This window comes from Plecotus auritus (genome assembly GCF_963455305.1).
Source record: "Plecotus auritus genome assembly, chromosome: 6".
Lineage (NCBI taxonomy): Eukaryota > Metazoa > Chordata > Mammalia > Chiroptera > Vespertilionidae > Plecotus > Plecotus auritus.
Genome location: NC_137773.1, coordinates 112024000 through 112051543, shown reverse-complemented (window position 1 = coordinate 112051543; position 27544 = coordinate 112024000). Strand labels below are relative to the sequence as shown.

At 47.5% G+C, this 27544-nt stretch overlaps 1 protein-coding gene across 5 annotated transcripts in view; it reads left to right on the top strand.

Annotated features, from left to right (window-relative positions):
* The window catches only part of USP53 (ubiquitin specific peptidase 53), a 52042-nt gene that overhangs the window by 6072 nt on the left and 18426 nt on the right, over positions 1-27544 (top strand). The window contains exons 2-11 of one of the 5 annotated variants that reach the window (XM_080674195.1): positions 8927-9590; positions 12065-12157; positions 14083-14217; positions 16476-16589; positions 16666-16748; positions 19186-19291; positions 19873-20019; positions 20694-20843; positions 25344-25506; positions 26318-26470. In XM_080674195.1, coding sequence (XP_080530321.1) covers positions 9447-9590; positions 12065-12157; positions 14083-14217; positions 16476-16589; positions 16666-16748; positions 19186-19291; positions 19873-20019; positions 20694-20843; positions 25344-25506; positions 26318-26470 — 1288 coding nt within the window. In that variant the 5' untranslated portion in view covers positions 8927-9446. Of the gene's footprint in view, positions 1-8926; positions 9591-12064; positions 12158-14082; positions 14218-16475; positions 16590-16665; positions 16833-19185; positions 19292-19872; positions 20020-20693; positions 20844-25343; positions 25507-26317; positions 26471-27544 lie in introns of those variants that run through there. The other 4 variants (XM_080674197.1, XM_080674198.1, XM_080674196.1 and 1 more) reach the window with 4 other exon arrangements.

Genomic DNA, 27544 nt, shown 5'->3' with positions numbered 1-27544 from the left:
ACACTAGCTGAAATAAAGAATAGTTTACAGGGATTCAACAGTAGAGTAGAGGATTCTGAGAATCAAATCAAATATTTGGAATTTGAGGAAGTAAATAACACCCAAGGAGAAGAGTAAAAAGAAAAGGAATCTAAAAATATGAAGATAGTGTCAGCACTCTCTGGGACAACTTCTAGTGCACCAACATTCGCATCATGGGGGTGCCAGAAACAGAAGAGAGAGAGCAAGACATTGAAAACCTATTTGAAGAAATAATGACAGAAAACTTCCCCTACCTGCTGAAAGAAATAGACTTATAAGTCCAAGAAGCACAGAGTCCCAGACAAGAGAAGCCCAAAGAGGCCCACAGCAGACATACCCTATATAATAAAAGGCTAATATGCAAATAGACCAAATGGCGGAACAACTGAACAACCGGTTGCTATGATGTCAGCTGTGGTGCCAGACCAAGGTGGGGCGCCGGTCGCTGTCATCAGGGCGAGCCTCTGGTGGTTACTGCAAATTATTTGCTCCCATGTGCTGCGGTCCTGCCTGGCGTTCGCACCTGTTGCGGGCACCGACCCTGCTCGCACCCACTACCAGTGCCAGAGCCACTGCTTGTACCCACTGCTGGTGCCTGGCCCCGATCGCTTCTCAGGATTTCTCCACCTTCCCCTGCTCCTGAGGGTTGATCAGGGCCAGCAGCCACCGCTCAGACCTGCTGCCAGTACCTGGTGCTGGTCCCAATCACTCAGCGCCGTCATGGGTGCGAGCGGAGGCTGCCGGCCCCAACCATCCCCGAGCACTTCTCCACCTCCCCCTGCTCCTGAGGGGCAATCGGGGCAGCAGCTGCTGCTTGCACCCGCTGACGGCACCAGCCCCGCTCGCACCCACTGCTGGTGCCGCCCCAATCACTCCGTGCCTTCAGCACCTGGGAGCAGCGGCGGTGGAAGCGGGGCTGCTGGCAGATGGGACTGGGGGCCACGGTGGGAGGGGCCAGGCGGGGGCACCCCTTTGCCCACTGCAGCCTCACGGCCCACAGTTCCTTCCCAGTTCCTTCCAAATTTGTGCACTGGCCCCCTAGTCATAATTAAAATGCCCAGGGTTAAACACAGAATCTTAAAAGCAGCAAGAGAAAAGCAGTTAGTTACCTACAAGGGAGTGCCCATATGAGTGTCAGCTGATGTCTCAACAGAAACTTTGCAGGCCAAAAGGGAGTGGCAAGAAATATTCAAAGGGATGAATAGCAAAGACCTACAACCAAGATTATTCTACCCAGCAAAGCTCTTATTTAGAATTGAGGGTCAGATAAAGAGCTTCACAGACAAGAAAAAGTAAAGGAGTTCATCACCACCAAACCAGTATTACATGAAATGTTGAAGGGTATTCTTTAAGAAGAGGAGGAGGAGAAAATATGAACAATAAAATGGTAATAAATACATATCTATCAATAAAAATCAAAATAAATGAACAAGAAATCTAATGAACAAAATAAACATGCATAAAATAGAATCAGAGGCATGGAAACATAGAACGGAATGACGAATATCAGAGGGAAGGTAGGTGGATGGGGAGGAGAGGTGGGAAAAGATTAAAGATCTTATATGCATACATGCATTACCTAAGGACAAATACAATAGGATGGTGATGGCCTGGGGCAGGGCAGGAACTGGGCAGAGGAGGATTATGGGGGGAAAAAGGGACTTCTGTAATACTCTCAACAATAAAGATTTAAAATAAAAAAATAAAAAATATATTGATTTCAGAAAGGAAGGGAGAGGGGGAGAGAGAGAGATAGAAACATCAATGATGTGAGAGAATCATTGATCAGCTGCCTTTTACTGCCCCTCTCTGAGGATTGAGCTCCCAACCCAGGCCTGTGCCCTGACTGGGAATTGAACTCTTGGTTCACGGGTCGATGTTCAACCACTGAGCAACACCAGCTGAGCATATAGTTTTTCTATTTTATTATTAGTTGTCTCTTACTGTGCCCAATTTATAAATAAAACTTTATCATAGGTATGTGGATATAGGAAAATACACACACACACACTAGAGGCCTGGTGCACGAAATTGGTGCACGGGGGGGGGTGTTCCTCAGCCCAGCCTGCACCCTCTCCAATCTGGGACCCCTCAAGGGATGTCCGACTGCCCATTTAGGCCCGATCCCTGTGGGCAGTCGGACATCCCTCTCACAATCTAGGACTGCTGGCTCCCAACTGCTCGCCTGCCTGCCTTCCTGATTGCCCCTAACCGCTTTTGCCTGCCAGCCTGATCACCCCCTCACCACTCCCCTGCCAGCCTGATTGATGCCTAACTGCTCCCCTGCCAGCCTGTTTGCCCCTAACTGCCCTCCCCTGCAGGCCTGGTACCCCCCAACTGCTCTCCCCTCCAGGCCTGGGTCCCCCCAACTGCCCTTCCCTGCAGGCCTGATCACCCCCATCTGCCCTCCCTTGCAGGCCTGGTCCCTCCCAACTGCCCTCCCCTGCTGGCTTGATCGCCCTCAACTGCCCTCCCTTGCAGGCCTGGTCCCTCCCAACTGCCCTCTCCTGCTGGCCATCTTGTGTCCACATGGGGGCAGCCATCTTGTGTGTTGGAGTGATGGTCATTTTGCATATTACTCTTTTATTAGGTATGATAGAGGTCTGGTGCACGATTGGGGGCCAGCTGGTTTGCCCTGACGGGTGTCCCAGGGTGGGGGTTCCTTTGGGGCGTGGGGCAGCCTGGGTGAGGGGCCTGTGGTGGTTTGCCCTGATCAGGGTGGGGGTTCCCTTGGGGCGTGGGGCAGCCTGGGTGAGGGGCCTGTGGTGGTTTGCAGGCCAGCCACGCCCCCCGGCGACCCAAGTGGAGGCCCTGGTATCTGGGATTTATTTATCTTCTACAATTGAAACTTTGTAGCCTGGATTGGAGCCAAGCCTTCTGCTCCCTCTGTGGCGGCAGCCATTTCTGTTGGGATTTATTTATCTTCTATAATTGAAACTTTGTAGCCTTAAGCGGAGGCCAAGGCAGGCCAGGGTGTGCGGAAACTTGGCTTCTTCCATCGCCAGGGGCAACCCTAGCCTCCTGCTCTCTCCAGCTCCGTGGCTGCCACCATTTCTGTTGGGCTTTATTTATCTTCTATAATTGAAACTTTGTAGCCTGGAGTGGAGGCCTGGGCCCGCCAGGGTGTGCGGAAAGCTTGGCTTCCTCCATTGCCAGGGAAACCCAAGCCTCCCTCCTGCTCTCTGTGGCCACAGCCGTCTTGATTGGGTTTATTTGCATATTTGCTCCTGGTTGGCTGGTGGACGTGGCTGGTGGGTGTAGCGGAGGTATGGTCAATTTGCATATTACTCTTTTATTAGGATATGTATATGTATATATATGGTTTGATACTATCCATGGTTTCAGGCATCCACCCCTGCAGATGAGAGGACCACATAGATTGAATTTTTCTAAATTAAATCTTCTCCATTGCTTACGTGATTATTTGAGTAGCTGCCCGAGTATTTCTGATGTGTTGCTTTCTACTGTTTTAATTCATTTCTCCTTCTCTAGTCCAGTTTGCAAATGAAAGTTTGAAACAATGTGGTGGTAATTCCACTTGAAATGAAGCATTCCCGGTTTTTTGTAAATTAGAATTTTTCACATGTTAAGTTTTCATAGAGCAATATACAGCTCTATAAATGAAATTGCTTATTTTCTACTAAGAATGACTTATTAACAAACTTTAAAATTTAGAAATTGATACTTTATTATACAGTTCATCTGACCCCACTAAATCTGGTTGAAGGCCATGGTCAAGGGTGATACAGCAGCTTAAGGAAATGGAGAAAGATGGCAAAGTGGGATATAAAATGCCATGTAGTACAGCTTTTCCTTTATTCAAATGTTTGTTTATGTTGTTAAAAATCACTTAAATCAAAGATCGCGTGTTGCTATCATTATACTGGTAATGCTTGCATTTACTGAATGCCTACTATGTTTTGGGTATTTATTAGGTCTCTTATCCATGGTTTATGATTCCTACAATAACTCTGAGCCTTTTACAGAGATTGTGATGGTAGCAACTGCCGTGCCTTTAATGATTCCGTGGTTGAGAGGTGTGCTGTGTTGCTGGAGCCTTTCCAGGGTGGAATAAACAACTGGGAATCCTGAGTCAGAGCGTGTGTTCCATGCTTGTCAGGGGCCCATCAGGAACCCACCAGACACTACACTTTGGCTTCTAAGCTTTTCAGCCTGCGTAACACACTCTTGCCCTCTCATGGTGGCCACGCCCATTTCCAGGTGAGCAGGCTGTGTGGATCCTTGCAGGTGTACCCTCCTGTTTGTACTGCTCTGCAGGCCTGAGAGCACCCACCTCCCATCAGCCTAGTACTGGCCCTGTCTCCGCTGCCCGCGTGTGGGGACTTGTCCTGGACCCCTTGTGCCTCGGTCTTCTTAGGTGGGAACACTGATGGCAGAGGGCTTGTTGATGGAGGTTTCACTTTATTTCCCGAGTTTTCACTCAGTAAGAAAGAGGAGTAAGAAGTGATGCCAAGGTGTTTGTTCTGAGCAACTGGAGGATGAAGTCACCGGCTGACAAGGAGAAGAAGGGAGGCCAAGCCGGAGCTCAGGCTGGGGCTGCGCCAGCAGAGCCATGCCCGGGGTGCCTGCCGCGGCACCCTCTCTTTGGAGGCTGTGTCTCAGAGGGTGTCCTTAGTGCTCGTGTTCCGTATTCAGGGTGCACATGCAGGCTCTTCTTAAGTCACTTGTGGAAACGAGCATGTAGGGGAAGTCACAGCACAGTCCTGTTTTCACAAAGACATAGAGCAAAAAGTGCAGGACATTGAAAATTACTTAAAGTCCACTGTTTTTGTTGTTGGTGGTAGAGTATTTCTTTATTCTTATTTTTTATTTTTGTTTTATAAATTTTCTAACACAGTCTTCTCCAATTACTCTATATATAGTGACAACGGTTTTGTATATCAAAGGGCATCTATTCTTCAATTAATATCTTCCTTACTATAATCTTTCCATGTGTATCGTTTTTGTTTTAATTGTATATTTGCGTATACATACACTCCTAACTCATGTGATGCATACATGTGATGAATATACATGCTATAGTTTTTCTTCATGCAGGTGTTTTCCATGTTTATCCTCTAGTTCGGCTGTCCACCCCCATTTCAGTTAGACACACACACACTGCTCCCTGCTCAGAGGCTCATAGAAAACATATATACTTCTGGGAGCTAGTGCCTGGTTCCCACCAGACCTCCGCCCATGACCCTTCTCCGTCAGCTGCCTCCTGTATGCCCCACATCGGGGATTGAGCCCACAACCCGGGCATGTGCCCTGATCAGGAATTGAACTGTGACTTCCTGGTTTATAGGTTGATGCTCCACCACTGACCCACACCATCCAGGCCTTGTTTTATATTTTATTAGTTGTTGCTAGGTAGATAGTACACTATAGCCACATGGGTTTATAGTATGGTTACATTTTTTTATTAGTCAACAATACTCTGAGTGGCCAGATTATTATGATCTCTGAACGCATAATAATCTGGCCACTCAGTGTGTGTGTGTGTGTGTGTGTGTGTGTGTGTGTGTGCGTGTGCGTGCGTGCGTGCGTGCGTGTGTGTGTGTCTGTGTATTAGAGGCCCGGTGCATGAATTAGTGCATGGGTGGGGTCCAGCCAGCCTGGCCAGGGGGAGGGGACCTGGGTGGTTGGCCAACCTGCCTGCTGGTCAAACTCCTGGTTGAGGGGACAATTTGCATATTAGCCTTTTATTATATAGGATATACACTGAGTGGCCAGATTATTATGCGTTCAGAGATCATAATAATTTGGCCACTCAGTGTATATGTCTGTTTATCCCCTCTTGCAGTGTTACTTTAAATTTTGCCAGCCTGACGGAAACAAAGTCGCTCTTACTGACTGTGTAGCCCTCTGGGTGGGGTCTCCTAGACCCCGGCCCTCCTTTCAGTGACTGGGAGTCGGAGCACTCAGTGGGCACATTGTTGACTCATTGCCATGCTGTGTTCCCGAGAAGGGACCTAAAGCAGAGTCAGCAGACGGAGAAGGGTCATGGGCGGAGGTCTGGTGGGAACCAGGCACTAGCTCCCAGTAGTTTTCTCCCAGTGGAGTTACTCAGGGCACACTCACTCCTCCAGCGAGGCATTACTATGACAGAAAATGTCCTCAATCAGAGGCGGGAGCATTACGTGGTGGGACACAGGCATCTCCGTCTGGGACAGAGCCGAGTGCCAGGCTTGCAGGAGGAAGCAGGGGTCTGGAGAACCCATGCTGCTGCTAGTTCAGGTGCAGAGACCACCTTACCAGTCGCTGGGCTGGGAATCCTCCCGAATCGAATCCTAAGCTCTCAGAGCCAAACCCTCGAAAGCAGGCTTTTCCAAGGAGAGCAAACGCTAGCTTGCCGTGTGGTCTTTTCTTTCTGTAAAAAGTGGCTTTCATTGAAATACTAGAGGCCTGGTGCATGACATTCGTCCACTGGGGGTGGGAGTGTGTCCCCTCAGCCCGGCCTGTGCCCTCTTGCAGTCCAGGACCCATTGGGGGATGTCTGACTGCTGTGTTAGGCCCAGTCCCACTCAGCCAGAAGCCGGGCTTGCTGATCCTTAGCACTGCCTTGGAGGCAGGAGAGGCTCCCACCACCACCACTGCGCTCGCCAGCTGTGAGCCCGGCTTCTGGCCAAGCGGCTCTCCCCCTGTCGGAGCGCACTGACTACCAGGGGGCAGCTCCTGTGTTGAGCATCTGCACCCTGGTGGTCAGTGCGCATCATAGCGACCGGTCATTCTGCCATTCGGTTGATTTGCATATTAGCCTTTTATTATATAGGATAATTTATATACCATACAATTCGCTCATTTAAGGTGGATTTTAGTACATCACAATTGTAGGATGTTTTCATCACTTCAGAAAGAACCACCATACCCTTCAGCTGTCGCTCCTTGCCCCCACTGCCACAGCCCTCACTTTCCTATCTAAGCAACCACCAACATGCTGTCTGTCTAGATTGCTGTGTTCTGGACATTTTGAATGAATGGAATCATGTGCGATGTGGTCTGTGGTGACTGGCTTCTTTCACTCAGCACAATGTTTTCAGTGTTCCTCCATGTCGTTCAGCTGTAAGTCCTTCATTCCTTTTCATGGCTGAATAATAATGCACTGTTTGAACACACACAGTGTTTGGGAAGTGTAAGCTTTTTTAATTTACATTAAGAGCTGAAAATTCTTGTTTTATACTAGTTTCATTAGTTTTTAAAGTGATGTAGCATGGTAACACCTACAAAAATGCTTTATGCTGGATATTGTGCAAATTTTATCCCCTGAACAAGTGGGACCAAATAATCTCTCTCACTTATTGTCAATGTGCAAAACTATTTTATTTTTTTATTATAATTGACACAATATTATATTAGTTTCAAGTGTACAACATAGTAATCTGACATTTCTCTCTCTTACGAGTGATCATGTTAAATCTAGTGACTCTCTGGCACTGACTAGATTATTACGATGTTACTGAGTAGATTCCCTGTGCTATTCGTTCCCTCCAGGACTTACTTATTTTAGACCTGGAAGTTTGTACCTCTTAATCCCTTCACCTTTTTGCACATGTCCCCTCTCCCCACAGGCAACAGTCTGTTTTCTATAGGGTTTGATGTCACATTGATATTTAAACAATTTTTAATGGTAAACTATATTTTCATTTAGAACATTGGTTTTATATTTTAGAACGTTGGTTTTAATCTTTTTATGATTATATTAGAGGTCTGGTGCACGAAATTCGTGTACGGGGGTAGGGTCCCCTCAGCCCAGCCTGCACCCTCTCCAATCCGGGACCCCTTGGGGGATGTCCAACTGCCGGTTTAGGCCTGAACCCTAGGATCAGGCCTAAACTGGCAGTTGGACATCCCTCTCACAATCTTGGACCGCTGGCTCCTAATCACTCCCTGCCTGCCGGCCTGGTGACCCCTAACTGCCCCCGTCTGCTGGCCTGTTGGCCCCTCACTGCCTCTGTGTGCCAGCCTGATCACTCCCTGCCTGCCTGCCTGGTTGCCCCTAACTGCCCCCCTCCGCCGGCCTGATTGCCCCTCACTGCCTCTGCGTGCCAGCATGATCGTCCCTTTTTGATCGCCCCCCCGCTGGCCTGCTCACCCCACGCAGCCTGCTGTTCAGTCATTTGGTCGTCCCTCACTAACACCTCTGCTGGCCTGGTCGCCCCTAACTGCCCCCTGCTGCTGACCAGGTTGCCACCAACTGCCCCCTCCCTGCCGGCCTGGTCTCTCCTAACTGCCTCCCCCCCCCCCCCCCCCGCCAGCCTGGTCACCCCTCACTGACCCCCTGCCGGCCTAATCGCCCCCAACTGCTCCCCCTGCTGGCCTGGTTGCTCCAACTGCCCCTCCTTGCCAGCCTGGTCGCCCCCAACTGCACCCCCCTGCCAGCCTGGTTGCCCCTAACTGCCCACCCCACACCACCTCTTACAGCCCCCCCTGCTGACCTGGTCGCCCCCAACTGCCCCCCTCTGCCGGCCTGATTGCCCCTAACTGCCCCCCCCCCACACCGCTGGCCTGGTCGCCCCCAACTGCCCCCCCCCCTGCCGGCCTGGTTGCCCTCAACTGCTCCCCTGCCAGCCTGGTCACCCCTCACGGACCCCCCGCCAGCCTGGTCGCCCCACGCAGCCTGCTTGTTTAGTCATTTGGTTGTCCCTCACTAACCCCCCTGCTGGCCTGGTCGCCCCACGCAGCCTGCTTGTTCAGTTGTTTGGTCGTCCCTCACTAACCCCCCTGCCGGCCTGGTTGTAGGCAGCCATCTTGTGAAGGTGTGAGGGTCAATTTTTATATTACCTCTTTATTATATAGATATTCAACATTTCAAATATGTATTCACTATTTGTGTTCACATAGTAAAGTAGGGGCTTTGTTGATTACCCTTTATGTTTATGTAAACTCTTTTTCTTTGTTGTAGAGTTGCTTTGCGGTTACATGGATATGCAATATGGAGTCAGTCACCTTTGATAACTTCACCTGGGAGAGAGCCTTCTTTCTTATTAAAAGGCCCTAAGGAAAACAAACAACCAAAGGAATCGTGCCAGATGCCAATGCTACATTGTTTTCAAACCATCAAGACAAATGGCTTGAACTTTAAAAAAAATTTGTTCATCAACATTATTTTTAGCAGTTTAAGAAAATGTCTTTTTCATCTTAAGCTATACAAATCACTTTTAAATGTAACACATAAAAATCTTTAAGGCCTTGTTCAAAATAGCCTTCTTTTTTCGTTTTTAGAACTTAATGTTCATGTGCCCTGTTTCAGTTGACAAAGTCCTCACAATATTTGGCAGCAGGAAAGCTATGGATGTGGATGGTCATGGTATTGTCATAGACTGCAGTATATTTCAGTGGACACGTCAAGATAGCACCCGTTTCATCAAAATATCACACGAGCATACCATTCTCAGCTTTAATGCCCACAGAGCTGCTTGAACATGGCGTGGGTGAAGTTCCTGCGGAAGCCGGGCAGCAACCTGGGGAAGGCATACCAGCCCGGGAGCATGCTGTCGCTGGCACCCACCAAGGGCCTGCTCAACGCGCCGGGCCAGAACAGCTGCTTCCTCAACAGCGCCGTGCAGGTGAGGCCTGCTCCAAAGTGCAGACGTGCTTTTCAGGAAAGGGTTCGTTTGATGATGCTTTAACTTGTGCATTAAGAATAAAGTTATTCTTTTTTTAAAAAATATATTTTTATTGATTTCAGAAAGGAAGGGAGAGGGAGAGAAAGATGGAAACATCAATGATGAGAGAGAATCATTGATTGGCTGCCTCCTGCTACTGGGGATTGAACCCACAGCCTGGGCATGTGCCTTGACTGGAATTGAACCCGGGACCCTTCAGTCTGCAGGCCGACACTCTATCCACTGAGCCAAACCGGCCAGGGCAAGAATAAAGTTATTCTTGACTGCAGTGACCTTTTATCACTTTTAATGGTGGCGACAATATGTGGGCTAGTAGGCACATTGGTTATTATATCAAAAGGAATTACTTTTTTCAGCAGGATTGTATATTACTATGATATAAAAATATTTTTTGATTTATAATGATTACTTAATAAATTAAGAGTATGTTTCTCAAATACATAAAATAGTTTTTGAATCAGCTAATTTCCTCCTGTGCCCCCCTACACGCACACACATCCACATACTTTTTTAAAAGGAAATCCAGTAGAATCCCCATGGACAGCATAAAAGGAAACAAGCCATTTTTGTTGAGATGAGCTGGGGTTTTTAATCGCAGTACTCCAACTTCCTCACCCCCACTGTGCCTTAGCCCACCTCTGTGGATGCATGATTGGGACTCCACTGTTTTTGTTAAATTGGAGGTTGGTCCATTTTGCTTCCGTCCTTCTTGCAATTCTTGTAATTAACAAGTATGTATTAGCCCGCTTTTCTGTCGTAGATAAATGTCATTATGTGTGGTACGGTTTCTGTTCACCAGTCCCAGCTTTTGTAGGATCTTGTGTTCTTCCGACCACTACTAAAGAGGATTTCTAATGTTGGGCTGTTACTCTGTTGACCCCAGAATATACCTTAGAAGAATTTATTGAAAATAAATCACTTTTCACATATTTTCCAATGCTACTTTTTCCTCCTGACAGCTCAGAGTAGAAAGACAAGTACTGGTTAGTTAACCCTTTAGTTAAATGAGCCTATCCGGACTGCTCAGACATCTGAGCAAGGACACGCACAAGGTAAAGAAAATGGAAAAGTGTTCCTATAGGAATGCACTTTTTAAATGAGCACCCATGACATTGCCCATGAAGATTCTCTACACTTCCTACGCAGTTGCCCTCACTGGTGCTGGCATCTTGTGTGCAGGCCCAGCGTGGCTCTGCTGGCACCTCTCAGCGTTTCTCGTGGTCCAGGCTGTTGGCCATGAGTTCTTGAGTTTTCGTATGTCTGGGGAAAAAATCAACTTCATTTTGTTTTTGAAAGATGCTTTCACCCCTTAAACGTGTCCAAGTTGCCCGTTTTCTCTTCAGTTTTGTGACGCTCTCACTCCCTTTCTTTGGCTCGCGTTGTTTCTGATGAGAAGCTGTCATCTTACCTGTCCCTCTGCCCGCGTCCTCTTCTCTCTGTCCCTGGGCGGCTATGGTGGTGGTGGTGTACTTCCGCATCGTCCTCTTCATGTTTCTTGTATGAGGTTTGCTGAGAACTGATTTATAATTTTAATTAAATTGGGAAACTCTGACCATTATGTCTTCAGATTGTCCTGTCCCTTCCTTTGGAGGCTGCACGTAACGATACACTGGTGGTTGTGGCAGTAAAGACAACAGCAGGGAGCAGTTGGCACTCATTGCCTGCCAGCTAGGCCTGGCACTGCTCTCCCACTTTAAAGGTTATAACTGAGTGTGGGATCCTTATCAAGAGCTCTGTGAGTGTGAGGCAGCACAGTATCTCCACAGTAGAGACGTCAGGTTTTTCAGACCAACTTTAAGTACTGGACTGATTTATTTAAACAAGTACAGTCTCTCAGTCTCTCTCTCTCTCTCTCTCTCTCTCTCTCTCTCTCTCTCTCTCTCTCTCTCTCTCTCTGTCTTTTAGTAGCAAATGATGACTGGATAATTGTAGCAAAAGTATTAGGGTTATTTCTAACTGCTCTTCCTACCAGGCTGCACCCCGTTGCCAGCCAGGCGCCTTCCCCTCAGTGCGGGGTGAGCACGCAGGCCGCTGCTCACCCTGTCTTCTCGCTCACCCCACACTCACCCATGTGCTGCACCCGGGTCTCAAGTCCAATTGTATTTCCTCTCTGAATTCCAGTTCATTCCAAGTATTACGATCACTTCCTCTGTTGTGTCTCTGCCAAGTCCCCGCAATAACGCGTGTGTCCTGCTCATAGAGTCCTTACCTGAGGCCTCCGCTCGCCTGCTCCACGCTGCTCACGGGCTCCCCTGGGCACCAGTTGGCATCGCTGGTTCCTGCTGGTGCTGTCTAGGGGTGTGTGTCTGATGTTGTGCAGGAGGTTAAAGGTCGTCATGGTCTGCAGTTTCTAAGACTTTTCCGCCTCTTCTCACCGAGAGTCTCACCGTCTCTCCCCACGTCTCCTGCCGCAGGTGCTGTGGCAGCTGGACATATTTCGGAGAAGCTTGCGGGCCCTGACGGGGCACGTTTGTCAGGGAGAGGCCTGCATATTCTGTGCGCTGAAGGTAACCTTTATAGCTCTGACAACTTCCAATGATTGTCTCTCCAAATTTTTAATGTTACTTGACAGTTTGTTTGATTTATTTGCCATGTTTGATTAGCTCACTTGTAATTAAAGTTCATTGTCAAGTGATTTATAATTTTGAAGATGAATTCTTAAAGTATGACTTATTTGGGTTTATGTTTTCATTTTTCACTTCTATACAAGGACAGTTAAATTAATATTCTACATGGTATGAAATTGTTGGGAACATTGCCTTTTACGTTATTGTGAAGTTACTAGTTTTAACCTGTTTTTTGAACTGCTACTAAATTCTGGTTGCCAAGGAAGCAGCAGTGAACAGAAGTGATATAGCCTGCTCTCATGGAGCATCTATTCTAGGGAGGGAAAGGAAATCAGCACCATGGGAAGTATATCAGGCGGTAGTAACTGCAAATGAGGGAAATGGACCAGGAAGGGGAATAGAGTCGAGCAGCAGGAAGCCCTCGCTGGGAGAGTGGCATTTAAATTACGACCTGGAAGGGTGACAGTGGACTGGATGTTCAGGTGGGCAGGGCCCCGAGGGGCCGTGAGCATGACAAGGTCCTGGAGATCTGGCTGCAGCCGCTGTGTGGGCACGGGTGCCCAGGTAGCTCAGGTGTGGGGAGCAGTGATCACAACTTGCCTGCAGAGTCCTCTGTGTGGGCTGCCTTCACCCATCCATGACATAGGATGTGGCTGCACATGCTGCAGCCCTGAGGCGAGGTGTCTGGAGAAGGTGCCAAGGCTCCCACCTGGCTCTGTCTGGCGAGTGGTCATTCTCGGAGTGGCTGCGGTCCAAGGAGGAGGCCAGGCTGGCACCACAGCCCGGCAGTGGGCAGCACTAGAAGCTGCCTGGCATCAGTGAGGGATTCAATGAGTCCATTCCCAGCGCCAGGCTGTGCCACAGGCCTCCACCAGAGCAGGGTTGAGCTGTCCCCACCACGTTCAGATTTGTGCCCTAAGTGAGGCTGACTGTTAGTCACAGCCAGGTGCTTCATCATGGAGTGATCAGTAATGCACAGGAGGGCAGGGCACGGAGGGCCTTCCCGGCCTCTCTGAGGACCTCGGCTTTTCTCCTGCATGATGCCAGGAGTTGGGGTCCTTGGCATAGAGGGTGACGCCATTTGTTTTAACTGGATACTGTGTTTGGACTGGACTTGGCTGCAGGAATGAGCATAAAGAGAAGATATACAAGGCAGAGGCAGGGAGTCCATATAGATTAAGCAACTCATTTATGTCATTGAAATCCTGTCCAGTAATCTAAGATTTTATCAACACTTTTTAAAAAAATGGATTTAGAGAGAGGAAGGGAGAGGGAAAGAGAAACATCAGTGATGAAAAAGAATCACTGATCTGCTGCCTCATGCACACCCCCCATTGGGGATCAAGCCCCCAACCCAGGCATGTGCCCTTCACCAGGAATCAAACTATGAGCTCCTGGTTCATAGGTCGACGCTCAACCACTGAGCCACACTGTCCAGGTTATTAACACATTGAACACTACCAAATTCCTGCTATTTTTCATGTGATTAGATGTTTATTCTTGGTTAACATAATTTTAATTCCTACAGTACACTTTTGATTCAAAGCAACTTATCAACAAAACTTCCTGAGACCTGGTCAGAATCAGCCGGGGAGCAGTATAACACGGGCCTCACTCAGGCACACCCAGCCAGGAGCATCCAGGCTGGGCCCGAGCAGGCTGGCTGGTTCTCCTGCATGCCAACGCTCGATTGAGAAGCTGGGCAGCCATTTCCGCACAGGGCTTTTCTGTGGAATTTCAGGGTAAAAGACTGTTTAGTGTTGGTTTCTGAGGGTAGAGTTTTGTGTCACCGTGTGCGAGTGAAATATGGATGTGTTTCTGCAGTTGTTGGCATTGAGCTCACACATGTGCTTGTGGATTCGCAGACCATGTTTGCTCAGTTTCAACATAGCCGGGAAAAGGCCCTCCCGTCGGACAACGTGCGGCGTGCCTTGGCCGAGAGCTTCCGGGACGAGCAGAGGTTCCAGCTGGGCCTCATGGACGATGCTGCCGAGTGCTTTGTAAGGACTTGGGAGCCTCCTGCGAGAGCTCGCATCCCCTAAAGAGCCGATTCACAGACAGTGACACGGTCAGAGCCGCGGCGAGGGTCCGAGCGCCTTTGCAGCTCAGTTGGGGGCTCTGTGGACCTCTGGTTTTGCCCTTTGTGCTGCTCCAAGTTTTACTGAGTGTTAGGCTACTAGGGTATTTTAAAATGTATTTATTAGAGCAAAAAGGTTCATTCAATTAAAGACATCACTTAAGCCGGCGCCCCGCCCCCCTGGGCCTGCAGGTGCGCACAGCCGGTGAGCCTCTCCAGTGGGCAGTGACTCGGGCAGCAGGGCTGGCACGCACTCCATGGCAGGTCGAGAGGCCCGGTGGCGGGAGGCCCTGGGACTTTCGCCGTGTGGATGAGCAGAGCGTTCCGTGGTCCATCACGGACCTTCTGCACCTTCCTCGGTGTTTCATTGAGAGAGAGGCTGCCTGTAAGACGCAACTGTTTCTTTCCTACCTTGTATCCAGCTAGCAAGTCCCCCCGTGCTTCCTCAGAGCCCTGTGAGGTTCTCCTTGTCTTACGTTCTCCTGTCCCTCTTCCTGCCTCAGGCTCCAGTGAAGCCTCCTTCCTGTGGCCTTTTAGCCTGGCCCCTTACAGTCTGATTTTTTAAATATATTTTTATTGATTTCAGAGAGGAAGTGAGAGGGAGAGAGAGAGAGATAGAAACATCAGTGATGAAAGAGAATCATTGATTGTCTGCCTCCTGCATGCTTCCCTACTGGGGATTGAGCCCACAATCTGGGCATGTGCCCTTGACTGGAATTGAACTCGGGACCCTTCCGTCTGCAGGCTGATGCTCTATCCACTGAGCCAAACCAGCAAGGGCCTTACAGTCTTTTTTTTTTTTTTTTTTTTTTTTAATATATTCCACTGATTCTTTACAGAGAGGAAGGGAGAGGAATAGAGAGTCAGAAACATCGATGGGAGAGAAACATCAATCAGCTGCCTCCTGCACACCTCCCACTGGGGATGTGCCCGCAACCAAGGTGCATGCCCTTGACTGGAATTGAACCTGGGACCTTTCATTCCGCAGACAGACGCTCTATCCACTGAGCCAAACCGGTTAGGTCACAGTCTTTTTTTTTTTTTAATGGCCCTGGTTAATATCATTTTCTTCAGTCTATTGCTTGCTCTCCTAATATTTCTGTGACTAGAATCCAGACTCTCTCCTGACACGTAAGGCCCTTCAGTTGAACTGCAGGCCTCGCTCTGCGTCCCCTACTGTCCCTGCGAGTGAGTGATCTCATTCACCTTTCACAGCCTTTGCTCAGGGCCTGAAATACTCACAATGTCTCTGATGTATTCAATTGTCCAGGTGTAGCCTCAGTCGTGCCTGCTGGATACGTCAGGTCACAGCCCCTGCAGTGCTCCGGATTTCTGTCATTGTTGTTAGTGAGCATCTTTTCTGCTCCTTGGACAGGGCGACAGCTCCTTGACAGGGGGTCTGCTCAGCACACTTGCCATGTTGACTAAACGTCCAAAACAGCACACACATCATAAAATAGGCTTTTACAATTCTCAATAATGGGTCCATTGCTCTAAACATAAATATATGGGGCACAATATTGAAACCTATAGTTCACTTCGCTGAAATGCACTAACACAGGATGCGACAGTTCGTGGAGTATCTAGCAGTCCCGGCTTGATAACTTTTCAAGGTGGTTGAAAGGATCCATTATTTACGCTTTGATAAAAGAGGGTAATTTGTTGGAGTAATGCCTTTGGTGATGTGTATTAGACTTGAGCTGTCCCCTGAGCCTGTGGGGAGCATGCCCCTTGCGTGGTGAGAGTGCAGGTGTTGTTATTGCATGCCACCATGGACGTAAGTCACGTGGACTGTCCACGTGAGCCACATAGGATTGTGTTTAATTAACAGGAAACATAGGAAACTGTTTTCTGGTATTAAGTCCTAGATGTCAGCTACCGTAACTTGATTTTTAAAAGGATTTTAAAAATCTTTATTAGAACCACACATTATATTTCTTTTGTTAAATTTGTGAAATGGATGTTTCTTTTATTTGATTTGTTTTAAGCTGACTCCACATGTGGTGAACACTTGACCAGCATTCGAGGTGTCATTGAGCAGGAAAGCTGGCACTAAGTAGGGAACGCGTAGATCTAGCCCAGGGAAACCATAAAGGCTTACGCTTGTGAGGATATAAAGGGCTATATTTTGAAGTGTCTCTGCCAGATTCACCACTCATGTGTCTTCTGCTTTTAAACCAGGAAAATATCTTGGAGAGGATCCATTTCCACATCGTGCCCAGCCGGGACGCGGACATGTGCATCTCCAAGTGCTGCGTCGCGCACCAGAAGTTCGCCATGACGCTGTACGAGCAGGTGAGGCGCCGACCTCGCTCCTTAGATGCCGTTTGTGTTCCACGAGCCGTGCATTAAGCGTCTGTTTCTGCCGCAGTGCGTGTGTCGTAGCTGTGGGGCCTCATCAGACCCTCTGCCTTTCACAGAATTCGTGCGGTACATTTCGACGACAGCCCTGTGGTAAGAACCGGAAAGCACCTTCACCAAAGATTTAATAGCACAACGAAGCACAGCGAGCATTTACTTTGTAAGCCCACAGCATCCGTGAGTATCTGCTCTCTGTCTGGGACTCAGGCTGCGACCATCAGAGGTACTAAGTGGTGTCTGTCTCAGTTGGATATTTCTGAGTTAGCCAGATGGATCTACCACTTGGTGAAATGTGCAAAACATGAGTCAACATTCACGCCTGTTCACATCGAGAGCACGTCTTTGGAACTGGGCAGGAGGGCTGGAAATGACAAGCAGCCCTGGCCGGTGTGCCTCAGTGGTTGGGCGTTGTTCCATGTGCCGAGAGGTTGCTGGTTTGATTCCTGGTCAGGGCACATGTGTGGGCTCGATTCCCCATGGTGGGCATGCAGGAGGCAGCTGCTCACTGTTCTGCTTTCACACCGATGTTTCTCTCTCTCTCTCTCCTCCTTTCTCTCTCTCTAAAAAACAATAATTTTTAAAAAATGACAAGCGAGTGGTCAGGGAGCTGCACCTGACTCCCTAACTTCGGCAGGTGTCCCCTTTGTAGTGGCCGTGTCCCTTGTCAGCCCCGTGTGTGCCTCCATGGTGATGGGAGCTACACCTGACTCCCTAACTTTGGCAGGTGTGACTTTGTAGTGGCCGTGTGCCTCTGTGGTGATGGAAACGGGGGAAGCAGGAAAGAAAGAAAACAGTGAACACAACCCTCCGCTAGGTCTGCGGCCTTCAGGCCTCACCATCACCTGAATAGGAATTTGCCTGGCTTGCCTGCCTGCTCCACTCTGCCTGCCCAGGAAACAGTACTAGTTAGGGACCCAGAAGTATCCCCAGACTTCACACAACAGCCATCACTTGAACACTCTCAGCAGGCAGTGGAGAGAATCCTATTTGCTGTGTGCACACACTAAGGTCACAGGTACTTGCAGGTGTTCTAGTGCAGAAGCCAAAGGTGGTCGATGATCCTCAGTCAGATCCGTCAGCTGGTTACTCACAGCCGCAGTGTTTCCCCCTGCAGAGTGAGGCAGGTGCTCCTCATTCACCCACTCCATGTTTAGACTTCCCTCCTCTTGTGGGTGTAGCACAGCATTTCTTAAACACTGTTGGGTAATAACAACTGGGTTATTTGGGTGTGTTTAGCATCTTTCTTGTATGGACAGAGTTGGGGGAACGTTGGTTTAAAGAAACATTCCCTGAACTTCAGTCATTTGTGGCTCGTTTTGTTCTCTTTGTGTGAAGAGTAGGGTGGTTTGGAACAGGAGAGCCTGTGCTAAGGGAGAGCGGTAAGCCTTCGCTTTGAAGCTCCTGTGTACAGGCATCCCTGAGCAGGAGTTGAGGCCACACAAACTAGCGCTCCATCCGTGCGCCCTGGCCCATGCCCCAGATCTCAAGAGCCCAGACTATGAATTCTGATAGTCTCTTTTTGTGGGTATTGAGGATTGGATATTAATTATTGAATGCTTACTAATTATTGAATGCTTACTATGTTCCAGGCTTTACATAAATTGTCACTTTAACCTTAACAGCACCATTTCATTGATGCAGAAATAGGTTTAATAAGGTTGATCTGATACATAGACCAAGTAAGACTGGAAGCCAGGTGGGTTCCATTTCATTCAGTATTTGGTTGTCCACTCCCCGACAGCCGGGTCTGATTAGTGCTCTCTGTCCACGGGTGAAGTGCGTTAGAAGGAGGGTGCTTGAGCTGTGACTGAATATTGTATGCTTTTTACCGCTGAACTGTCAACTATGTCCAGCCCTGGGACACTTACATTAAATAGAGCCAGGGCCTCTGGAATGGAAACTAGTAAGGGTTTTGAGCCGCATTGCAGTCTCTTTGGAAATGTTTAAATATTTGCCTAAAGATACTTGATATGTGTATGTAAAAGGTTGACTCCAGGGGAGGCCGAATAAAAAGTGGCAGATACCTGCGGGCTCCGATGAAATGGCAAGCACGCCCGATGGGAGCTGGAGGTGCGGCTGCCAACATGGCTCTAGCTGGCCTTCCCAGTGATGGCAGCCTGCTCTCAGCTGGAAATGTAACTGCTGAAAGCCTTGGGCCAGAGAGGGAGCCTGCCCACAGTCTGTTAGGTCCAAGTCTGTACTCACGCCCCTCAGTAATTGATGTCATAATTTAAGTCATAATGTAAAAAAAATATTTGACTTACAACTACCTTTAGACAGAGCATCTTACCTCGTTCATGTGGTTCCAAACTGCTATAATTTTTGTGCTATTCCATTCTTGACCTGATTTTTTATCACATACCTGCCAAATTTCATGGTTTTCACTTTATGGAAACTTATGGTTAATTTTTTTTACACAAAATCATGTTTTAAGACAGAAAAAGTGATCCTGCATATATTGATAACTTAGTATTTTTCATACGTAATTTCATACATAGGCCAGATTTGGGACTGCTTCTTTCTTTTGTAGCAACGAAGTTGGAAGAATGACGGACAGGCATGAGCGTGTAAAGCCCGAAATGTTTGCGGAATTGTTGCAAGCAGCGAATACGACGGATGACTATCGGAAGTGTCCCGTAAGCAGTTTTGGACTGTCAGTGGCTTCTGTGTGCGCTTAAAGGAGACACCCAGAAGTTATTATGTCATGTTGATTGTCTATGGAATTACTTTTAAGAATATGTTTTTGCAATGTTATTTTAGGTAACTATAGCATGCGAGCTATTTATCTCAGCACTAGTTCTTTAAACACTCGACTTTGGAAGGATTTAAGGTAGCATATGTCAGTTTTTTTTAAAGTTCAGAAATCTATCATTTCACTAAAGACAAAATTAATTTCTTTTTTTTTTTTTCCCAAATAGTATCATTCTTTTCTGATGTACTATTATTAATCATTTCAGGGGTTCTATTTCTGATTTTTTTAGGCTGAATTCATGTTTTAACGTATTTACAAAAATATTGAAGAAAGCACTTTGATTTAAAATAAACTTCCTGTTTAATCAATAATTAAGAGAAATAGTTTGTTAGAAGTTTATTTTAATATGCTAAAGAAATAAATTTGCAATGTATGTTAAGAGTGTGACTTCATCATGCCACAGGCGCCACCTGTGGTATATCTGTTTCAGTAATTCCTAAACTTGCCTTTTGTGTTTTTCTTTAGAGTAACTGTGGCCAGAAAATAAAGATCCGCCGTGTCCTGATGAACTGCCCAGAGATCGTCACCATTGGTCTGGTCTGGGACTCTGAGCACTCGGACCTGACCAGCGACGTGGTTCGGAGTCTGGCAACTCATCTCTCTCTTCCCGGGGTATCTCCGCTCTTTCATTCTCCTCCTTCTAGTTTTGCACTCTCGGACACACTTTCATCGGCCGGTTTTTTAGAACTAAGTTCTCTATCTAAGGGAAGGAGGTTCAGATGGAACTCTCCTGGAGCTGACCCAGTCAGGCTAACTGGACTTACTCAGAGCCCAGGCCGGGAGTGGCTTTCGCTTCTGTCTCCTGCTGCGTCTCTTATCACTCTAGAGTGATGGTCATGTGATCATAAGTGTAAATATGAACTGTTCGCTTATATGCTTTTACCATCTTAGTTAACTATTTTGAATTGGTTGATGTTACAATTAAACTTTTAGAGAATTATCTTTTAGGTGATACAAGTTTAATGTGTGTTCGAATATGTGATTCAATCAAGAACTATCAGAAAATGGGTGATTATTTCATATTTTGAGTCTGTAGATGTAACGTGTCAGTTCTATTGGAGGCACTGTATTACTGGGCTAAAGTCAGGGCCTTCCTGTAATGCTCCTGACGGGCGATTGGAAGTGTAACTGGGGGGGCGCGCAGGACTGTGGTGCCTTCACACCAGGCAGTACTGGGTGGGTAGCACGCCCGGGAGATGCGTTTATGGGGAGTCAGATACATGATAGCATATCACTGCTATGCTAAGGATACAGTCCTAACTGTACATTACTAATTTTTCAAACAGCTTTTTTATAGGGTTACTGATGAAAATGCCAAAAACAGTGAACTTCACCTTGTTGGTCTGATATGCTACACCAGCCGGCACTACTGTGCCTTCACGTTTCACACCAAGAGTTCCAAGTGGGTGTTTTTCGATGATGCAAATGTGAAAGAGGTAGGTGACACTTCTATGAACTGGGATACTTACTGTGATTTATGCTCTTTAGGAATAAATGATGTAATAATGATCTATAATAATAAAAGCGTAATATGCTAATTAGACCGGATATCCTTCTGGATGACCTTCCGGACAAAGCCAGAGCTGCGAGGGAAGCTCAGGTCCTGGGTGCCTGCTGGCGGCGGGAGGAAAGCCCAGGTCCTGGGTACCAAAGGGAAGCCGGTGCCGGCAGCCATGGGAAAGAAGGCCTACTCTTGCACGAATTTCGTGCATAGGGCCTCTAATCTACACTAATAAAAGAGAAAGATGCAAATTGACTATAACTTTGCTACGCCCACCAGCCAATCAGGAGTGAGTATGCAAATTAACCCAACAAAGATGGAGGGTTAATTTGCATATGCAGGTGCCGAGTGGCCGGGGCCGGGGTGGGATGCTTGCGCGTCGCCATGGTGATGATGCAGCCGTTCTGCACTGCCCCAGCTGCACAGGGCCTCTGGGCAGCGTGGGAAGGCGGGGCTGGTGCGGAAAGAGGTGGCTCCAGGGCCAGAGTGGAAAGAGGCGGCTCCAGGGCTGGAGCGGAAAGAGGTGGTTCCGGGGCCAGAGCGGAAAGGCGGTGCCAGCAGCCAGGGAAAGGAAAGCCCATTTTTGCACGAATCTTCGTGCATTTGGCTTCTAATCTATACTAATAAAAGGGTAATATGCTAATTAGACCGGGCGACTAGACAACTTCTGGTTGTCTGGTCCTCCTTACAGACAAAGCCACGGTGGCGGAGGCCGAGGCAGAGGCAGTTAGGGGCAATCAGGCCAGTAGGGGAGGGTGGTTAGGGGTGATCAGGCTGGCAGGGAAGGGTGGTTAGGGGCGATCAGGCTGGCTAGAGAGGTGGTTAGGGGTGATCAGGCAGGCAGGCAGGTGAGCAGTTAGGAGCCAGCAGTCCCGGATTGTGAGAGGGATGTCCAACTGCCGGTTTAGGCCTGATCCCTGAGGGGTCCCGAATTGGAGAGGATGCAGGCTGGGCTGAAGGGACACCCCCCTCCGTGCATGAATTTCATGCACCAGGCCTCTAGTATTAATATAATAGTGACAGTGATAAAATAAAGGTATCTATATACAGGCAGTCCTCGGGTTACGTCGGAGATCCGTTCCTATAGCGCGATGTAACTCAATTTTTGCCGTAAGTCGGAACCCACCTACATAAGCACCTATGTCACTCATATGGAGCACATTCACAGCAGTAATGAAGTGAAAGAGTAACAAAAAATTAAAAGAAAGATAATTCCTGACCTTTACTTATAGTAAATAAATAATAAAAAACATAAAGCACATATGTACATACGTTGAAATGACGGGCCTTTTTTTTTTTTTATAAATACTGTAAATGGGAGATGGCGACATAACCATGAAACGACGTACGTCGAGTCCGTCGTAACCCGAGGACTGCCTGCATATAAAAGCCTAAGTGACTGAACGACTGAATGACCGGTCGCTATGATGCGCACTGATCACTGGGGGCAGACGCTCAAGTGGGGGCTGTATCCTGGTGGTCAGTGTGCTCCTACAGCCAACTTCCCATGGTCCCTTCTGGCCAACGGACTCTACCCATGTACAAATTCATGCACCGGGTCTCTAGTAATTATATAAAATGATTACTAGATGTAAATGCTTATATAAAATAATAAATGAATTTAATGACAATTCTTGGAATCCTTTTATTAATTTTTGAAATCAGGTTTATTTTGAAGCTGACTCTATATCTAGAATAATAAAAAGTTGACAAATAAATGTTAGTGTAGCCACCAGGGATCCATATGCACCATCCTTCTGTCTGATACACAAAAGATTTGGACAGTTCACCAAAGGAGATAGGTGAACAGCCCTTGCGATGATACTTGGCATGATTGGGCACAAAGAAACACATTCAGTTCACAGTGAGGTTCAGACTCAGCTGTTAGGAGGATAAATTGCACAGCCCGACCTCACCGAGAGTGTGGAGAGTGTCAAGCAGCCAGATCCCTGATGCAGGCGCATGGCAGTGCCGACCTCACCGGGAGTGTGGAGGGCGTCAAGCAGCCAGATCCCAGACGCAGGAGCATGGCAGTGCCGCAAGGAACAGCCACCTTAGAGAGCTGCATCAGCGTCTTGCACATGTAACCTTACCATGCAGCCAGCAGCACCACTCCCTGAGAACGTGCCCCCACACAGCTTGCCCTTGAATGTCCGTGGGAGTTTTTATTCCTGTAACCCCACTGGAGACCCCGAATGTCCATCAGCAGGTGAGCAGATAACCACGTTGTGGTCCAAGCACACAGTGGAGCCTGATGCCCATCAGACAGGAATGAACTGACAGGTGTGGAACATCTCAAACCATTGTGCTGATGACAGAAGTGAGACACACGGCCAAATACCGATTCCACTGACGCAAAATTTCCTGAAAGGAGGAAAGAGTGACAGAAGGCACTGCAGAGGGGAGCAAGGAGTGAGGCTGCACGGCTGTGCACACTTGTCAGAACGCGTGGGCTTGCACAGTGTACCTGGGAGGTTGTAGTTCATGTAATTATGCTCAGTAAAGCCAACGGGAAATTCTGGTACTTATGTTCTAAAAGCAGCTCTTTGCTCGGATTCCTTCAGGCTTTGCTATAGCAGCTTATTAAAGAGGCTCCGCCTGCATCCGTGAGTAGCACCTTTGGCCGTCCTACTTGGCATCCACATCGTTTAAATTGTCAAAGCTTGAAGGAGGACCTGGGTGTGCAGTCACCCTGTGAGTTTTATATTTGTTTTGCTTTCAAGTCACTCTAGTTCCTCAAGTATGTCAGCGTCCCAGGTGAGGAGGGTCAACAGCTAAGCGTGTAGTTTGAAAAATTCCTCAGACTTTTTTATGGCCCTTCCTTCCCTGCAAAAGCCAACATTTTAGAATGCTTTGGTTCCTGTTTGTTCAGTTTTGTTTTTAAATCAACATTATAGAGGTATAATTTACAAACATTAAAGTGCACCCATTTAAGTGTTTGGCAACTGTATACACATCTATGTAACCTCCACACCATATAGCACAAAGCATACCCTTCCCCCCGCATGGTGTCACGTTCCTGTCGGGCCCCTCCCACCCTGGCCCAGGAATCCCGGATGCTCTGTAGATTGGTTCTGCTCCCTCTTCACCATCGTGGGAATGGCCTTCCCCATACACATCCCTCTGAGGCTGGCTTGCTTCGCCAAGCACATGCCTTTGAGGATTCACATGTGTGGTGTTCCGTCCTATGGCTGTATAGAACAGGGGTCCTGTTAAGGTAGGAAGAGTCTGGGTGTGAACACGTTTTTCCATTGCTTCCAGGACCAGGGTGGGGTGTCTGGGTGGTCTGCTAAGTGTGTTCAGCTGTATGTGAACTGACAAATGGCTGTCCACAGAGACTGCGAATTTCCCTTCCTCTCAGCAGCCCTCCCGCATAGCACCCCCTGCTGGGAGTCTCTTAGGTTAAGTGATTTTCATTGCACTTCCCTTTGATTAACAGGAATGTTTTGAACAACTCTTCATGTGCTTACTGGCCATTCTTATGTCTCTTTAGTGACGTGTCAGTTCAGATAATTTGCCCATTTTTCAAATTGGATTATTTTCTTCTTAATGAGCTGTAGGAATTCTGTATCCGGCACAGCATTCCTTTATTAGAGATAGGTGAGGTTTTTGTTTCATTATATTTTCCATTTTGTTAATAGTGTTTTTCATGGATCAGAAGTAATTCATTCATTTCACGGAATCCAATTTTACATTTTTTCTTTGGTTTGATGTCCTATATAAGACATTTTTACTTTCGCTGAGGTTAATGTTTTCTCTCATTTTCTTCTGTAAACTGTTGAGATTTTACATGACTCCTTCTGAGTTCGTTTTTGGGCTTCATGTGTAGTTGTATATTTTCTTTTTCCTCCCATTGCTGTAGAATCATTTGTGGAATTGACTTTTATATTTCCCCATTAAACTGCCTTTAATCTTTGTCAGAAGGCAGTTGACCATGTGTGTGAAAAGCTTTCTAAAATTTGTTAATTCAAATCTTGATACAGAGAGTGTATAATTTTGCCCATCAATTATTTTTTAATATATATTTTTATTGATTTCAGAGAGGAAGGGAGAAGGAGAGAGAGATAGAAACATCAATGATGAGAGAGAATCATTGATTGGCTGCCTCCTGCATGCCCCCTACTGGGGATCAAGCCCGCAATCGGAGCACGTACCCTTGACCGGAATCGAACCCGGGTCCTTTCAGTCTGCAGGCTGATGCTCTATCCACTGAGCCAAACCAGCTAGGACAGCCCATCAATTTTTTAATGTTAATGTTTAATGATTTTTTAGACTCATTAAATGAAGTTACTCATATAATACAACGCACAGTTGAACGGCTGGCTAGCATCTGGATGTTGTTAAACATCTTTAATATGCAAATTAATTCAGCCCCTGCCTTTTCGGGTAACAGGTTGCTGACAGGCTTGGTTTTGCTCCCTGTGGTTTTGTAAAGGTTGGAACGAGGTGGAAGGACGTGGTCTCCAAGTGCCTCCGGTGCCATTTCCAGCCCCTGCTGCTGTTTTACGCCAACCCTGACGGCACGGCGGTTTCCACTGAAGACGCGCTCAGGCAGGTCGTCAGCTGGCCGCATCAGAAACCCAGGGCGGAAAATATGGGTAACTCTTTGTCTTTCAGTTTAGTGTTTTTCTTTCTCACAGTCACACTAGGAATACTAATATCCTATATAATAAAAAGCTAATATGCAAATAGACTGAACAGTGGGACGACGGGTCGCTATGACATGCACTGACCACCAGGGTGCAGATGCTCAACGCAGGAGCTGCCCCCTAATGGTCAGTGCACTCCCACAGGGGAAGCGCCGCTCAGCCAGAAGCCAGGCTCATGGCTAGGGAGTGCAGCAGTGGTGGCGGGAGCCTCTCCTGCCTCTGTGGCAGCTCTAAGGATGTCCAACTGACGGCTTAGGCCCCCGAGGGCTCCAGGACTGCGAGAGGGCGCAGGTGGGCTGAGGGGACCCCCCCTCCTCCCTCCAGTGCATGAATTTTGTGCACCGGGCCTCTAGTAGTGAATATAAAATGAAGGTTGAGGATAATTTCAAATTTTAGTTTCAGATGGAGTTCAGGAAGATTCTAATACATTGAGTTAATCTTTATCATCTTTCCTGACCAGTAGCCTCACAGGCACCCCCGGGAGCCACCCATGACAGTAGTCACACGGGCACAGAGGGGCTGCCCAGCTGTGAGCTCTTCCTAGCAGGAAGCTTTGGGATTTAAAGCGAGTTAGTCACTGGGAAAGTCCAGAGTAGAGAGGGAGTCTGTGTGCACTGCACAGCACGTAGAGATCCTTGGAAGATATCACGCCTCTGAGTTAGTAATTGTCTACAGTATCAAACATATCTGAAAGGATGATTCGACATCTCTTATGGTAGGAGGAGGAAAGGGATGATGCATTTGTGCTTGTCTTTTTAAGGATCTGAAAAGCCCTCAATTTGTAAGTCAGATAATTCCAAAGAGAATGGATTTGGTGATCAGGCCAAACAGAGAGAAAATCAGAAATTTCAAACAGATGACATTTCATCCTTTAGTCGAAGCCACATCCAGGCGAGTGGTGGCAGAGGAGCAGGTATGTGTTCTAATTGCTGTCTTTGCAGTCCCTGAGGAGACGCGCTTGCCCGGCTTCCCTTCCTGACTCACTCCTGGTAGGGACCAGGCGACAATAACAAGTAGCAGCAAAACTGTTTTTCCACTGATGCACGTCTCAGATGTGTAGCCTCATCTGGACAGCTGGACTCGACCAGTCCCTGAGTTTCTCACAGCTCCGAGCCCTCGTAGGCTGGAGGCAGTCTGGACTGTTAGCAAAAACTGTGGTCTTTCCTTAAAGGTGTCCATTACCAACTTGAAAGGAAAAACACCAGTCAACAATTCGGCTCACATGCCAAAACTAAATTTACAATTAGTGACTGCAGTAGTAGTTCAAAGCTACTGTCATAGTTTATTCTTAACCTCATTGTTATTCAACTCTCTTGTTATTGTCATCCCACAACTTTAATTTTCACAACCCGAGTGTGGTGTGCAGCATGGCTTAGAGATACCCTAAACTCTACTTGGGTGTGTGTTCAGGATGATTTGTAAGCAACTTTTAAAAAAATTTTGTTGTTGTTAATCCTCACCGGAGGATATTTTTTCATTGATTTTTAGAGAGAGTGGAAGGGAGGTGGAGAGACAGAGAAACATTTATGTACAAAAAACACATCGATTGGTTGCTTCCCACACAAGCCCCGACTAGGGCTGGGGATTGGGCCTGCAACTGAGGTACATGCCGTTGACAAGAATCAAACCTGGGACCCGCCAGTCCACAGGCCTACGCTCTATCCACTGAGCCAAACCAGCTAGGACTGTTTTTTTTGTTTTGTTTTTAAAATTGATTTTAGAAAGAGGAAGGGAGAGGGAGAGAGAATTAGCCATCTGCTGCTTCCTGCATGCCCCCCTACTGGGGATCAAGCCCATGGGAATCGAACCATGACCTCCTGGTTCATGGGTTGACGTTCAACCACTGAGCCACACCAGCCGGGCAACTTTTTAATATATTAGTGAAATAATGTCTAACCGAAAAGATAACCCATAATCAAGGAAGGTAAGATTCAGAATTAACAGTCATCAGCAAAGAAGTACAGTAAATGCTTTTTAAAATTCTAAA